The sequence below is a fragment of the Spermophilus citellus genome, assembly GCF_964194105.1.
Source record: "Spermophilus citellus genome assembly, chromosome: 4".
In the NCBI taxonomy this organism is placed as follows: domain Eukaryota; kingdom Metazoa; phylum Chordata; class Mammalia; order Rodentia; family Sciuridae; genus Spermophilus; species Spermophilus citellus.
Genome location: NC_138185.1, coordinates 25,169,635 through 25,185,028, shown reverse-complemented (window position 1 = coordinate 25,185,028; position 15,394 = coordinate 25,169,635). Strand labels below are relative to the sequence as shown.

Here is a 15,394-nt window from a genome sequence, read left to right as displayed (position 1 = left end):
CTGACCCTCAGTTTCCTCTCTGGTAAAGTGGTGTGATTCTTTCAGTAAAGTTTTAATGAGAATCCAGGTACAGACACTGGACACGGCTGGAACAAAAATAGGAAGTTTGCGTCTGTGGATTTTATTGAAAGACACATAATAAAGGAAAAGACAAGTAATAAGAATAACTTCAAGTACTATTAGGAAGAAAATAAACCAGATATTTCAGAGACATCACAGACAGGGCGGCCATACACGTCTCTGAGGTGAATTTTCTCTAAGGCACGTACCAAGTATCTTCTTAATAATCCATTTTTGTAAAACTTCATTATAAAACCCATTTTCTTTTGGATAACGAAGAACATGTAACTGGACCCCGCCTTCTAGGCAGAGTCACACCTTGCCTGAGGCGGGACTTCATTGGCTGCAGCCGACCACGTGCTCGGTAACTGCAATCGGCGCCCCGCCTCCTGGACCTTAACAGTTGTCGATCAAGGGCTGAGCTCCGCCCCCGGCGCGCGGCCGAGTCCCTCTCTATAAAAGGAGCCGGCTGGCGTGACGAGCCCTTACGTCGGCGCGTCACGGGCGGGGGGTGCGTGTGAGGTCATCGCGCGGGCGGGCGGGGTCGGGCGGTTTGAACGAGACGAAGACGGAACCGGAGCCGGGCGCGGGCAGTGGACGCGGTTCCGCCGAGAGCCGGTGAGGCGGCTAGCGGGAATAGGGCGGCGGCCATGGGGGTGGCCGGGTGAGCCACAGCAGGCAGGCACCGGCAGGCCTTGCGGGAGGCCGCTCCACACGGCAGTGCGGTTCAGGCCGGGTGGGGGAAGGGCGGGGCCTTGACCCGGAGCGCGCGGCCTGGGTTGAGGGGCGCGCGCTATGCTCTTCTGGGGGCGGGGCCTCGGGCCGGAAGTGGGGGCTGCTCCTCCGCGGCGTGGGGGTTTCTGGGCCGCCGCCGAGGTGTGGAACTCGCGTGGTGGCGATCGGAGGTCCCTGGGCGGTGGGCCCGGAGTGGGTGTGTGAGGGAGGTGGGCCTGCCGGGCGCTCTTGGAACCCGCAGAGTGCTATGCGGTATTGCCTCTTGGGTGGGCTCGTTGTGGGGGTTTAGACGTGGGCTCGATTCCTTGCACGGCAACCCTGGGCAGGTGCTGTAATGTCAGGGTTTCAGCTTCCTCATCTGTAAAACGTGCACAGTAATACAACGTACAGAAAGGGCTTTGCAGGGTGCTTGGCAAAAAGTAAACCAGCTCCTTGTACTCCTTCCACTATGTGCTGGGCATCGTGCTACACACCCGGGAATAGGCAGGCAAAGACATGCTCTCCAGGAGTCTGCCTCGTGAGGAGAGAGCTAGGAAAGGAAAATGAATACACAGACAAGATAATTTCTGTAATTACTAGGAGGACAATGTAGGGTGATATCACAGTGTATTTCCAGGTGGCCATTTCTTAGCTGCCCTGGGGTGCTACAGGGCAGAAACTGACCTCTGCTCCATTTTGGGGAGGAGGGTCCTGAGGCCCATTGAGGGAAGTTATTGCCAGACCTGGCATCCACCTCTTTGATGGGACGACAGGAGAATAGTAATAAAGATGGATCTTTATTAATTGGTACTTGTTGTGTGCCAGGCATTGTGTTCAATGTTTGATGTGGCATTATTTCATTTATATTCACACTGTCTTTTAGAGAGCTTATTTATTGATTTTGATGCTGGGTGAATCCAGGGCTTCATGCATGCTAGGCAAGAGCTTTATCACTGAACTATGTCCCCAGCCAACTTCATTTTACAAATGAGTCTGAGACTCTGAGTAGTGAAGTGACTTGCCTATGCTGCTTGGCAAATGACTAAACCCGCACCTGTGGCTCCAGAATCCAGGCTCTTAACCTTTATTTCACACTTTTCTTGAGTTTCTGAACTAGAAAGCCCATTTCGTTTAGATGGGCCTTTGGTTGTGGTGTGTCAGAGTGTGCATAGCAGTTTCTGACACAAGGGAAACTTGGCACCGGCGCACTTTTCAGTTCAGTGTTTTCAGCTAGATTCTCATTTAATTCTCACCACCACTCTGTGTAAAAGAGTGTTTTACCCATTTTACAGATGAACCATTTGTAAAGTGTTTTTTTCCCTTGGATTTATTTAGTTTGGTGCTAGGGATTGAACCTCAGGTTGTATCACTGAGCTATATCACCAATCCTTTTTATTTATTTATTTATTTTTATTTTTAATTTTTTTATTAGCTAGTCCTTTTTATTTTTGATCTAGAAATGGAGTCTTGCTAAGTTGTTGAGGCTGGCCTCTAGCTTATGATCCTTCTACTTCAGCCTCTGAGTCACCACTGGTGGGGAAAGTGTTTTATCCAGGGTCACATAAATAACTCTTTTCTGGCACCTCCCTGCCGCTATTTCTGTAGGACACAGGGTTGTGCCTTGAGAGCAACTTGGTGCTCTTCAGCTAGCATTGAATTAGAACAAGTGATAGAACCTGCTAAGAGAGCTGCTGAAGGATGAAAGAGAGGTGGAGAGAGCGAGAGAGGGAGAGAGAGAGAGAGAGAGAGAGAGAGAGAGAGAGAGCGTGCTGTGCTAGCTGGTTAGACAGGGGGGCTTTTTCATGGTGATCAAAACTTGGATTGAAGAGTTCTGGAAAGGTAAGGTTTGTGGGTAGTCTTGGGTCTTCCATTGAGGCCAGACAATGGGATTCTTTTTTTTTTTTAATTTTAACTTAATTTTATTTTCTTAGTTATAGATGGACACAATGCCTTTAATTATTTTTTTATGTGGTGCACCCAGTGCCTCACATGTGCTAGGCAAGCATTCTTACCTCTGAGTACAACCCCAGGGCCAGGCAATGGAATTTTTAATGAGGAAGAGCTAGAGGGAGCTATCAGTCTGAGAACTAGGCTATTTTGACTGCCTGGAAGAGCCGCTTAATTGCTCAAGTCAGTGAATGTTTATTGCACATCCACAGGGTGCCTAATCCTGTGTATTTAGTGACTGAAGAGTTTGTGGAGCACATGGGACTAGCTATTAATGTACTTACTGCTAATGAAAGAGTTTAAAATTATATGATGATGAAAGGCCACTAACCTTTTCTCAGCTGAGGTGTGGTCAGGAGACACGTGGCTTTATCAGCAGCTTAAATTTTATGGTAGCAATGCACAACACCCAGTGTACACATGAATGTCATCAAGATAGACTGCAAGTGCTCAGCCTGGGACCATGTTTTTTTGTTTGGATGTTTCTCTTTGGTATTTGATATTAGCATTTTGCACATAATATACATTCCGTTGATTTGCTCAGGGATTTAAAACAGGAGACACTATCTGATTTGTGATTCAGGAAATTCTTTCTGGCTGCTGTGTAAGAACAGATTGAGACAGAGTAATTTGAAGACTTGACAGTGGATCTCCATGAGGGATGGTGGTAAGGGGTCTCAGGTACTGTTTTTAGTACTGAAGATAACATGTGTGAAACAGGGTGGCAGCCTTGGGTCTTGTTTGTTGAATTCCTCTTATGTTTAATACAGTGGAGAGTATTTTATTTCTTATCTCATTTAAATTTTGTATTAACTTACAAGATAATTGATGTACCTTGAGTTTCAGTAACTTGAACAAGATCACACAACTAATGAGAGACGGCTTCACATTAAAACCCAGGTTCTCCTGGTTTGAAATCATTGGCTCTGTGCATGGAGTGGATTGCTTTCTGATCCTTGCCTGACCTAGGAATGGTTCAGAAATGAAGAAATACTGCCAATCTAATGTGATGATTACAGCAGTCATAGAGGTTTGAATGAAGTGTTCTGGAAAAACAGGGATTAATTTCCAATGGAGTCAGGAACTAAATTGTTTGGCTCTCTTGCATAACATGTTTTTATCAGCTGATTTCGGGAATGTGAGAGTGTTGATGGATTGCTTTCTAAAAAAAAGTTTATGTAGATACTTTTTTCTCTTTGTCATTGCCCTATACATCCTGACAGCAGGTAGCTTTTAGTAGCCCTCACTGTGTGCAAGGCATTGTGTCAAGTGCAGTTGGGGATCTCTGAGGGCACAGAGCTGGTAAGTCGTTTAACTCTCTAGACCCCATTCACCCCTGCATAAGGAGATTGGATGGGTGGATCCCTGACTATTCTTGCTCTCACATTCTGTGTGAGAATGTGGCTTACAATGTAGATTACTGAAGAAGGTGGATGTGGGAAGTCCAACTCGTACTCTAGGTGAGGGAACGAGGTGCCGCAAGAGAACAAAAGGCTGGATTTGATGAGAGTTCCAGATTGCTGTGAATCCTACCCCTCTTGCACCATTGGCAATGTTGATGTCTAACGAAATGAGGAAAACTATTAGTGACAAGGTCACTATAAAATCTGTGTTACGGTATTCTCATGGTGACTGCCCAGGGGTTTCATTTAGATCTGAGTAGCCTGTCCTTATCCTCTTACTGCATGAGTCTTCCCTCTCTGCTTCCCTTATCTCATATTGCTTGAGTCACACCTCCCTGCCTGCTCCTCTAGCAGCAGTTAAGGTGATCTTTTTCAGACTTTAATGAGATGAGACTTTGCCCTACTTAAAACTCAACAGTGGATTCATGTAACAGAATAAAGTCTGTATTCCTTACTGGGGTTGAAGAGCCCTAACATGATCTGGCCTCTTGACTTCTTTTCCCATTTGTGTTCCTGTTTTCCCTCTTGTTCATTAGGCTGTAGCATCATTGTTCCAGATGTGGTTGCTTCCTTCTGATTCTTAAGCTCTGCTGTCACTTCAGAGAGGCTTCCCCTGCCATATTCCACAACCCCCCTTGGCCAAGTGTTTGGTGTAAAATGAGATTTTTTGTGTTGGGTTATTGTTAGACTTCCCACTACTCGAATGTCACCTCCTACAGACAGGCACATTGTCCCTCTTGCATGTCTGTTTTCAGGTTCCTAGAATAGTGCCCAGCCTGTGGTAGAGATCAGCAAAATATTTATTTATTTTTGGTACTGGGGATTGAATACAGGGTTGTTTAATCATTGAACCATATCCCCAGCCCTTTTTTATTTTTTATTTTGAGACAGTTGCTTAGGGTCTGACTAAGTTGCTTAGGTTGGCCTGGAATCTTAAGATTCTCCTGCCTCGGCTTTCCCAGTCACTGGGATTACAGGTGTGCACCACTATGCCTGGCTTCAAGAAAATAATTTGTTGAGTGGGTGATGGATGATTCAAATGGGACTCCTCGACGATGGTATCCACATTTATTAGTGTTTTATTTGTTTTGTTTTTTGATTTTGCAGTGCTGGGGGATTGGACCCAGGGTCTCATACATGCTAGGAAAGTTCTCTACCACTAAGCTAGATCCCCAGCCATTTGTGTTTCAAGTGAGATTTATTACCTCAGTGTGGTGGTATGTGCCTTTAAGTCCCTGCTACTTGGGAGGCTGAGGCGGGAGGATCACTTGAGCCCAGGAATTCAGGGCCAGCCTGAACAATGTAGCAAGACTCTGTCTAAAAAAATATAATAAAATATAATTAAATTCAATGAGATTTGTTGCTTTATGTTTATTTTTTGAATTTGAAAACCTGGCAGAAAGGTGAGGGCAATGTTTTCTGAGAGTGTGGCTGATGGGTCTGGGCATGCTTGGCTGCCAATCCTCAGGACCTCCCTTTCTTCACTTATAAAATGAGGAAAGTAAAAAAAAAAAAAAACAAAAAACAAAAAACAAAACAAAAAAACAAAAACAAAATACTCATATAAAGACATGAATTGGCGTGAACATACTTTACATACAAAGATATTAAAAATTGTGCTCTGTATATATAATAATTGTAATGCATTTCTGCAGTCGTGTATTTAAAAAAATAAAGTCAATAAAAATAAATAAATAAATAAATAAAATGAGAATGAAGTGGACCTTGCAGAGGGTTGTCAGCAGAGAATTAGTTTCAAGGACTCTTTACTTGTAAGATTGTCATTTGGCATACCTTGTAAGATTGTCATTTGGCATACCTTTATAGTATCTAGGTTATTGAAAATTATGAAAGTAGATATAGTCTTTAAAGACAATTTGGTAAGTATTGGAAATGGTAAAAAGAAGTAATGAGGGCTGGGGATGTGGCTCAAGCGGTAGCGCGCTAGCCTGGCGTGCGTGCGGCCCGGGTTTGATCCTCAACACCACATACAAAGATGTTGTGTCCGCCGAGAACTAAGAAAAAATAAATAAATATTAAAAAAATTCTCTCTCTCTTTCTGTCCCCCTCTCTCTCACTCTCTCTTTAAAAAAAAAAAAGAAGTAATGAAAGAAAACTGTAAGCATTTTGATGATGTCTTAATAAAAAACTTGGACTGATGAGTGTGTGTGTTCATGGTACTAGGGATTAATCCCAGGACCTCATGCATGCTAAGGTTAGGATGCCCTCTCTGAACTACACTGGAACTGATGTCTTTTAAATATAGAGTTCTCTTTTTTTGGTAAATATTTATTTTATAGTTGTAGTTGGACACAATATCTTTATTTTATTTTTACATGGTGCTCAGGTTCGAACCCAGGGCTTCTCACATGCTAGGCGAGAGCGCTCTATCACTGAGCCACAATCCAAGCCCAACGTAAGAGTTCTTGTTTGTGCACCAGCCTCCCTCCATAAAGCCCTTTCCCTTTATTTAGTGCCTTTTATAGTTAAAATTTTTTTTCAGTCTCCTTAAGATGGTATCTAAATTTTAGGCTGACTGGTGTTGGAAAGTTTATTTCAGGCCATTTTTGTTTGTTTACCAGGGATTAAACCCAGGTGCTTCAGAGCAACATCCCCTGTCTTGTTTTTGGGAGGGGGCATTAACAGGATTGAATTCAGGGGCACTTGACCACTGAGCCACATCCCCAGCCCTATTTTGTATTGTATTTAGAGACGGGGTCTTACTAAGTTGCTTAATGCCTCACTTTGGCTGTGGTTGGCTCTGATCCTCCTGCGTTAGCCTCCCAATCTACTGGGAATACAGGTGTGTGCCCAGCCCTCAGTCCTTTTTTTTTTTTTTTTTTTAAATTACAGGCCTTTTTTTTTTTTTTTTTTTTTTTAAAGAGAGAGTGAGAGAGGAGAGAGAGAGAGAGGGAGAATTTTTAATATTTTTATTTTTTAGTTCTCGGCGGACACAACATCTTTGTTGGTATGTGGTGCTGAGGATCGAACCCGGGACGCACGCATGCCAGGCGAGCGCGCTACCGCTTGAGCCACATCCCCAGCCCAGCCCTCAGTCCTTTTTATTTTTATTTTAAGATATCATCTTGCTTAGTTGCTGAGAATCTCATTAAATTGCTGAGGCTGACCTTGAACTTGTGATCCTCCTGCCTCAGCCTCCTGAGTTGAGATTACAGGTTATGTGCTACCTTGCCTGGCTTCTAAAGTCATCTGTATACATGGAAGCCCAGGCTTATGACTGGAACACTAGTGTCTGTGGTTTGGCACCTTGGGGAAGAAGTTGAGGCTTACAAATTGGGTGTTTTCTCAGGTTGACGCTGGGTGACTAGGAAAGGCTTTCCTTCACTTGCATGCCTACCATAATGTGAGCCCTTCTCTTTTCTATGCATGTTGTAGAAGATGGCAGTGAACGTATACTCGACATCAGTCACCAGTGATAACCTAAGTCGACATGACATGCTGGCCTGGATCAATGAGTCTCTGCAGTTGAATCTGACAAAGATTGAACAATTGTGCTCAGGTAAGAGAAATTCACTAGATCATTAGATTATTTTTCTAGGAAAGCCTTTAGGTTCTTTGGGTGCACTCATGCCTGTATCTGCCTACAGAGCCACACAAAGAAGCTGCCATTCCTTCCTGTCAGGCCTACCCTGCTTCCTCTTCTAAAAGGAGCTATGCTTGAATAGGCTATGCTTCTAGTCTGCATGTCTACCCTCTTCTGCTGCAGAGACTGCATTCTGTGACCTGGAGCTCTGCCTCAACTTCTTATTCTTGAACATCCAGATTTCAAATGTTTTGTTTGAGGACATTAATTGTAGTACTGTTGTAGTTTTTTTTTTTTTTTTTTTTGTGGTGCTGGAGATTGAATCCTGGGCCTTACTCACACATACCGAGTAAGTGTTCTACCACTGAACTACATCCCCCAGTCTTCTAGTTTTATTAGTTTATTACTGGCATTTATTACTTATGGAAAACACATGACCAAAGTCAGGCAAATGCCATTTGAGCCATTTTTTTAAAGTTGTAGATGGACACAAAACTTGATTTTTTTTTTTTTAAATTTTTTAAATATTTATTTCTTAGTTTTCGGCAGACACAACATCTTTGTTTGTATGTGGTGCTAAAGATCGAACCTTGGCCGCACGCATGCCAGGCGAGTGCGCTACCGCTTGAGCCACATCCCCAGCCCACAAAACTTGATTTTATTGAACCCAGTTCTTCATATGTGTTAGGCAACTGCTCTACCACTGAGCTGCACCACCAGTTCCTTTAGCCAGTTTTAATAGAACTGCAATTTGGTAGGGAGGTAATGATTTTAAAGCAAGAATAAAAATGTGGTTTGTTTCTGTATGTACTGACTGTATAACATTTAGAAAACTAGTAAACAAATAAAAAACCTAAAATTCCATTTTCCAGGAAAGCCACTAGTTGGATCCTTCCTGTCACATTTCTGTGTATAATTTGTGTATGTGTGTATCCCAAGTTTTTGCAAATTTAATATTATATTGTGCATATTCTCCAGTTTCATTAATTTAGAAATACTACTTTGAACAGCTGTATACTTTTTTTTGTTGGTACTGGAGATGGAACCCAGAGCTTTGTGCATGCTAGGCAAGCACTCCTACCATTGAGCTATATCTCCAGTCCTTTTTGTTTTGAGACAAGAGTTTGCTAAGTTGCCCAGGCTAGTCTTGAACTTGTGATCCTCCTGCCTCAGCTGACCAAGCCACTGGGATTATAGGCATGCATCACCATGTCCAGCTCCTTTATGGACTTCTCTCTCATTTCTTGAGAGTTCTGCTGACTATTTCTGAGTTCTAACATAGTAAAGAACATGTCAGGCTTATTAAAATTGGATTTTCCACCAATAGGAGATGATATCAGAAATATGCCAGAAAAAGGATGGGATGTGTGTCCTACTAGTACTTAAATTCGTGCCTTGTGGGTGGGCATGTAGCTTAGTGGTAGAGCACTTGCCTAGCATAAATAAAGTCCTGGGTTTATCCCTAGCACCACTCCCCCCCCCAAAAAAAAATTATGGGATAGGGAATCAGAAACCCTCTGTCTCTCTTAGTAATAAGAACAGTAATCATTTACTTGTATGCCAGGATCATTTAAATGCTTTTGAAACCTTTCCATTTATTTCTCACTGTACTTTGATGAGGTAGGTATGGTTGCTCTCTGTTTTCAGATGAAAAAGATGGTTTAGAGAAGTAACAAGACCAGCTTTGTACAGCTAAGAACAGAATTGGGATCTGAACCTTTGTCTAAATCAAGAACCTATATTTTTCAACCCCTACTCCCTAGTTGCTCTTTGAACTTTCTCTTTATTAACAGGTGCCATTTGGATTGTTTAAAGTTACTGCTGTTTCTGATTTTTGTTTTCCTCCCAAGTTCATTTTCTGTATTTCCTCTGCATCGTTCCACTCCCAGGACCTACTCTTGGTCTTAGTTTCATTTGCTAATTTCCCCTGTGAGGTTTAATCTCTCTCTCTTTTTTTTAATATTTATTTTTTAGTTGGACCCCATATCTTTGTTTATTTATTTTTATGTGGTGCTGAGGATCGAACCCAGGGCCTCGCATGTGCTGGGCGAGCGCTCTACCACTGAACCACAACCCCAGCCCCTAATCTCTATCTTACGGTCAGAGGGAGGTTACCACTGAAGTGGTTCCTAAGAATTATGTTTGTTAAACATTAATTACTTTGCTAGTTGTAGACAACAGTTTTTAGCCTTAGATTTGTGTTGCTTTTCTCCTGTTTTTTGTTAAGTTTCCAGAGTATCATGCCCCCATTTGTTTGAGACTTTTAAAACGCTTGTTTGCCTCATGATCTGTGACTGATGTGGAGATGAGGTCATCCTTGTTCTCATTAGAGACAGCTTTTTTTTACTAGCAGTTTCTCCCTAAAATTGACCTCTTTCTATAAATACCCTGCAAAGTATATCTCACTTAGTTAATTGGAAAATGCATTCTCTTTTCATGTGTAGATAAATTGAAATGTGCCAGTCTAGCCACAGGTCCTTCAGCCAGGGAGATGTCATTTAGAGGCCTGGGCATGTAAAGAGGCTCCAGTCTACCTTGAGCCATGTGACTTTGGACAAGTTCTGTTATGTTCTAGTTCCTTATTTGCAAACTTGGATAGTAGTACCTGGCCTAGCCCCCCTGTTTGGTTGTTATTGAGAGTCCCCTGTAATAATAGCTCTTAGGTATTGATTCTGTGTCACACCCTGGAGATGAGTGCAGATCTCTGAGAGGGCACATCTTCATTTATAGGTGGGAAGATTGCCCATGAGGCATAACTTGTGCATTCCAGATCCTTGTTTTCAATCTATATGTTTCTGACTATCCAACCCACATGCTTTCTACTGCCTTACATATTATGTCTTTTTTTTTTTTTTGGTATTATGGATTGAACCTATGAGTGCTTAACCACTGAGCCACATTCTCTGCCTTTTTTGAGATGGGGTCTTGCTGAGTTGCCAAGGCTGGCTTGAATTTGTGATCCTCCTGCCTCAGTCTTCTGAGCTGCTGGGATGTAGGCATTAGCCCCAGCGCCCAGCTACATGTTATGTCTTAAAGAAGCATTTGGAAGAGAATTAGACAGATTTAAATTTCATGTAATTAATTACAATGACATTGTTTCACTGTAGAATATGTGAGGTGTTTCAATTTTACATGATGCCTGCACTTTTCTTATCTGAGATAAAGTACTTTTCCCTGTTAGAAAATGGTACTCATTCATAAATAGCCTTCCTCTTGAAAGCCATGTAGGATCTCTTAGAGTATGATGCATTTTGTTTCATGTTGATGTTTTGAAAACTGGATCTTGCTTCTAGTGTGAGAAACAGGATGAGCTGTAAACACTGCCCTGAAGATGGCCTGCTACCAGGGATTGGAATCAGGGAAGGGGAGACTCCTCAACTCTTCGTGCTTTCTGAGACCCAAGGGAGATCCTCAGCTGTTCTTACTGGTGCCTCATCCTTCCTGGTCTTATAACTAACAAACACATGATCAAGTAGACCAGAATTCTCCAAGTTTAAAAAGTAGGAAGTTTTCCCTTGAATGTAAGAAAAAAACAGATTTACTGTTCTATCAACTTCCTACTTTGGAGACCCAGTTGTCAAGTATTATGGAAAGAGTGATCAAGGAAAAAATCTGACCACAGAGAATGATTTTGATGGGGAATTGCTTTTGTCAGAAAAAGATTGCTGTTTGCATTTTGCCCGCCGTAACTCTGTCCTCCCAGTTCCATTCCATGTCAGACTGTAATGCATTTTTCTCAAAGATCCTGCATGTTGCTTTGTACACAGAGGGACCTTACTAAATGTTCTCCATTCTCCTCTCTGTATTCTCCCTCTCTACCTGGCCTCCTTCATAGTTCTTGTTCTGCAAAAAATAGGAGGGGTATATAAGCTTCCTTTTCTTCCAGTTTATTGTGTGGCCCTGATGGCCGTTGAGTTCATATAAGGCAGCTGTCAGTCTTATTAGTGCTGCCTATTAATGGCCTTGGCCTTCTACTCTGACCATGCCATTAACCAGGCCTCCCCTGCTGCCTTCTGGTCTGGTATTGCTGTCTGGTATATTTTTTCCTACCTCTCTCATTACCTAAATCCTAGCTTTGTATTCTCCTCAAGGTGGCTTCCTTTTCCAAGTACTATTCATTTAAGGACATGATTCTACTTTACTCCTAGTGTTTAAGTAACATCTTTTGAAGCTAATTACAAATTCTCTTTGTCTTCTGAAGGATCTTTGAGATCTACCCCCTTTCCCAGTAGCTCACTGCTGCTACAGTGGCTTCCTAAAAGGATACTGGGTTCCTTCTAACTTCCCTATCCGCCTCCTCCTCTTACACTGCATCAGTCTGCAGCCTTTCTTTTTTGAGGGGTTGGGGGGGTGGGTGGGTACCAGGAATGAACCCAGGGGTGCTTGACTACTGAGCTACATTTCCAGCCCTTTTTATTTTTAAATTTTATGTATGTATGTATGTATGTATGTACTGTATGTGTTTGTATAAGCAAAAATGGCTGTTTACCTGTATGCTTAGTGTATGGGTTCTCTCCTTTGATAGCGTGTTTAATTACACTGTCCTAAGCTGGGCACAGTGGGACATGCCTCTAATCGTAGCTGCTCAGGAGGCTGAGGCAGGAGGATTGCAAGTTCAAAGCTAGCCTCAGCAATTTAGCAAACCCCTAAGCAACTTAGTGAGACCCTATCTCAATATAAAAAAAATAGAAAGGGCTGGGGATGTAGTTCAGTGGTTAAATGCCTCTGGGTTCAATCCCTGGTACCCTCCCACCCACATCCCCTGCAAAAAAAAAAAAAAATCCAAAACCACTGTGCTATTATCTATTTCAGAAGCCACTGTATTTTCTTTTATGGCTATGTGTTATTGTGATTTCTTTGTGTCAGTCTTCTATTGATGGAATGGATATTTAGTTTATTTCTAGTCTATTGCCCTTGGAAAATCATTGCTGTAATTAACGTTATAAGCACACATGTGTTGTACAACTTTATTGCCTATTTTAAAACCAAAATTGTATTTTTCCCATGTTGAAATATCCTGAGCTTGAATTTTAATGTTTTTATTAATGACTCCTCACAGCCCTCTCTTTCCAGATTTTATTCATCATTTAAGATGACTCAAGTTTCACCTACTCCATGAAGCCTTGAACACTTTCAATTTAATAGTCATGTGTGTTTCCTGTATGTTAATATTAAAGCGTTGAGAGTTCTTAAACTTTGGTCTTCTGATAGGTGAGCATCTCTTTTGTGCAGACTATTGGCTGCAGCTTTCATTTAACTCCCCTGACCTGAAAAGGTTGAGCCAGTGCACTTGAGATAAGCAAGCGTTTGACACTGGTGCACATCCTGCTCTTGGGTTGTGGTTTCTGCTTGTAGCACAGAGCCTGTTAAAATGGCGTTGTGGCAGTCAGTGCCATGATATATCCTGCACTCTGAGTCCTTGAGCCATCGATTATGTGGGCCTGTACTTATTCTGCAGATTGATGGGCCAGAGGCACCAAAGTGAAATCTTCTAGTCCTGCTTGTGTTGTCAGCATTTGCCCTTGTCTTGGTCACATTGTCATTAAGTCAGAGACTGGAAGGAAGGCCCCTTTTACACACCTGTTCTTTTCCCAGTTGAGACATATAGACCAGGAGTTTTCAACTCTTCCTGTAAAAAGCATTGATGAGCTTTTTTCTTTAACAAATTTAACCTTTTTTTTGGTACCTGGGATTGAACTCAGGGGCACTCAACCACTGAGCCACATCCCCAGCCCTCTTTTGTATTTTATTTAGAGACAGGGTTTCACTGAATTGCTTAGTGCCTGGCCATTGCAGAGGCTGGCTTTGAATTCCTGATCCTCCTGCCTCAGCCTCCCCAGAAGCTGGGATTACAGCCGTGCACCACTGCGCCTGGCAGAAATTTAACCTTTTTTGTATTCTTATTATATAATATGATATTCACTGTAGTACATAGCTAAATATTGAAAAACTATAATGCATTCTACATCATCCCTCATGGTCATTATTGATCATTTTTAGTCTACAAAACAAATTCCTATGGCTTCATTTAATACTTTATGTTTTCTTGGTTTTTGTGTGCATATGTATTAAGATATTTTTACACATGTAAAGATACCTTATGGTTATGTTTTTTGTCTTGCGTATTCATTAAATGTTATATCTTGAGTCCCCGCCCCTCCAAAGTGAACAAACATAGTTTGAATGTTTGCATGAAATTCTGCGAGTACCACATATTGTGGCTCATGCCTGGGGATGCTGAGGTAAGAGAAAAGTTTTGGGATTTATAGGTTCCCTTTATAACTTTTTGTTAATTGTGGCCCAGCTACTGGGGATGCTGAGGTAAGAGAATTGGAAGTTCCAGACCAACCTGGGCAAATCAGTGAGATACGGTCTCAAAATAAAAAGGGCTGGGGATGTAACTTCGTGGTAGAGCTGGATTCAGTACTCAATAATGGGGAACAAATTTTTGTTAGGATCTTATGCTAAAAGTTATGTAGTTGATCTTACTGTGAGAAGTATGGTACTTAACATTTTTTACTCTGGTGAATACAGTTATAATCAGTTTTATATATAAATCTTTGTCCTTTAATTTTTTTTTTTCTTTTTTGGTACTGGGAATTGAGCCCAGGGGTGCTTAATCACTGAGCCCCATCCCCAACCCTTTTTATTTTCTTTGCTTGTTTTTGGTATTGGGGATTGAACCCAGAGGTGCTTTGCCACAGAGATATATTCCTAGCTCTTTTGTTTTGTTTTGTTTTTAATCTTTATTGTGTATTTTTTTATGTGGCATGCTAGGTAAGCGCCCTGCCACTGAGCCACAACCCTGACCCATCCCCAGCTCTTTTTATTTTGAGACAGGGTCTCTTAGATTACTGAGGCTGGCCTTTGAACTTGCAATCCTCCTGCATTAGCCTTCTGAATTACAGGCGTGTACCAGCCCATTTTTATGTTTTATTTTGAGATAAGGCCTTACTGAGGGCCAGCTAAGTTGCTGAGGCTGGCTTTGAACTTGCAATCCTCCTACTTCAGCTTCTGTTGGAGCTAGGATTACACCGTGCACCACTGTTCCCTGCTAGGAATTGTTTCTTTACTCAGCTCTACTGTATCCTGTGAAGGCCTCTGGTGATATGGAAAAGAACAGTTGGATGAGAATTGAGGTTACTTGGATGTGGGTTGGTCTCTGGCTTCTGTAGTTTTGAGTCACAGTTTTTGGATATCAGTTTAAATTTTTTTTCCAACCTTTCTTTTTCTTCGGTGCTGAGGATTGCTTAACGACTGAGGTACATCCCCAGCCCTTTTCATTTTTAATTTTGAGACAGAGTCTCCATAAGTTGCTGAGGCTGGCTTCAGACTTGGGCTTCTCCTGCCTCAGCCTCTTTAATTGCTGAAGTTATAGGTGTGTACCACTGTGCCTAGCTGTCATCATGATTTCTAATAAGAAATAGGAGTTTTAAAATTTCATAGATATTCTTTTTCTTGTTAATAGGCTTCCAAATTGCAACTGTGTTGTGGAATTTATCAGGTAAAACCAGTGTTGTTAATAGATTTTTAAAAATTGACTTTGAACTCAAGAAGTAATGAAGCTTTTAGGTTTTTTTTGGGGGGAGTACCTGGGATTGAATCCAGAGACATTTAACCATTGAGCCACCCCAGCCCTTTTTGATTTTTTTATTTTGAGACAGGATCTTGCTTAGTTGTTTAGGGCCTCATTAAATTGCTGAGGCTGGCCTTGAACACAGTCCTC

At 42.0% G+C, this 15,394-nt stretch overlaps 1 protein-coding gene across 3 annotated transcripts in view; it reads left to right on the top strand.

Annotated features, from left to right (window-relative positions):
- The first annotated feature begins 539 nt into the window (after positions 1-539).
- Positions 540-15,394, top strand: part of MAPRE1 (microtubule associated protein RP/EB family member 1) — a 30,059-nt gene continuing 15,204 nt past the window's right edge. Inside the window, exons 1-2 of one of the 3 annotated variants that reach the window (XM_081289186.1) lie at positions 540-678; positions 7,521-7,644. In XM_081289186.1, the coding sequence (XP_081145312.1) occupies positions 7,524-7,644 (121 nt within the window). In that variant the 5' untranslated portion in view covers positions 540-678; positions 7,521-7,523. Of the gene's footprint in view, positions 679-7,520; positions 7,645-12,727; positions 12,880-15,394 lie in introns of those variants that run through there. The other 2 variants (XM_081289188.1, XM_081289187.1) reach the window with 2 other exon arrangements.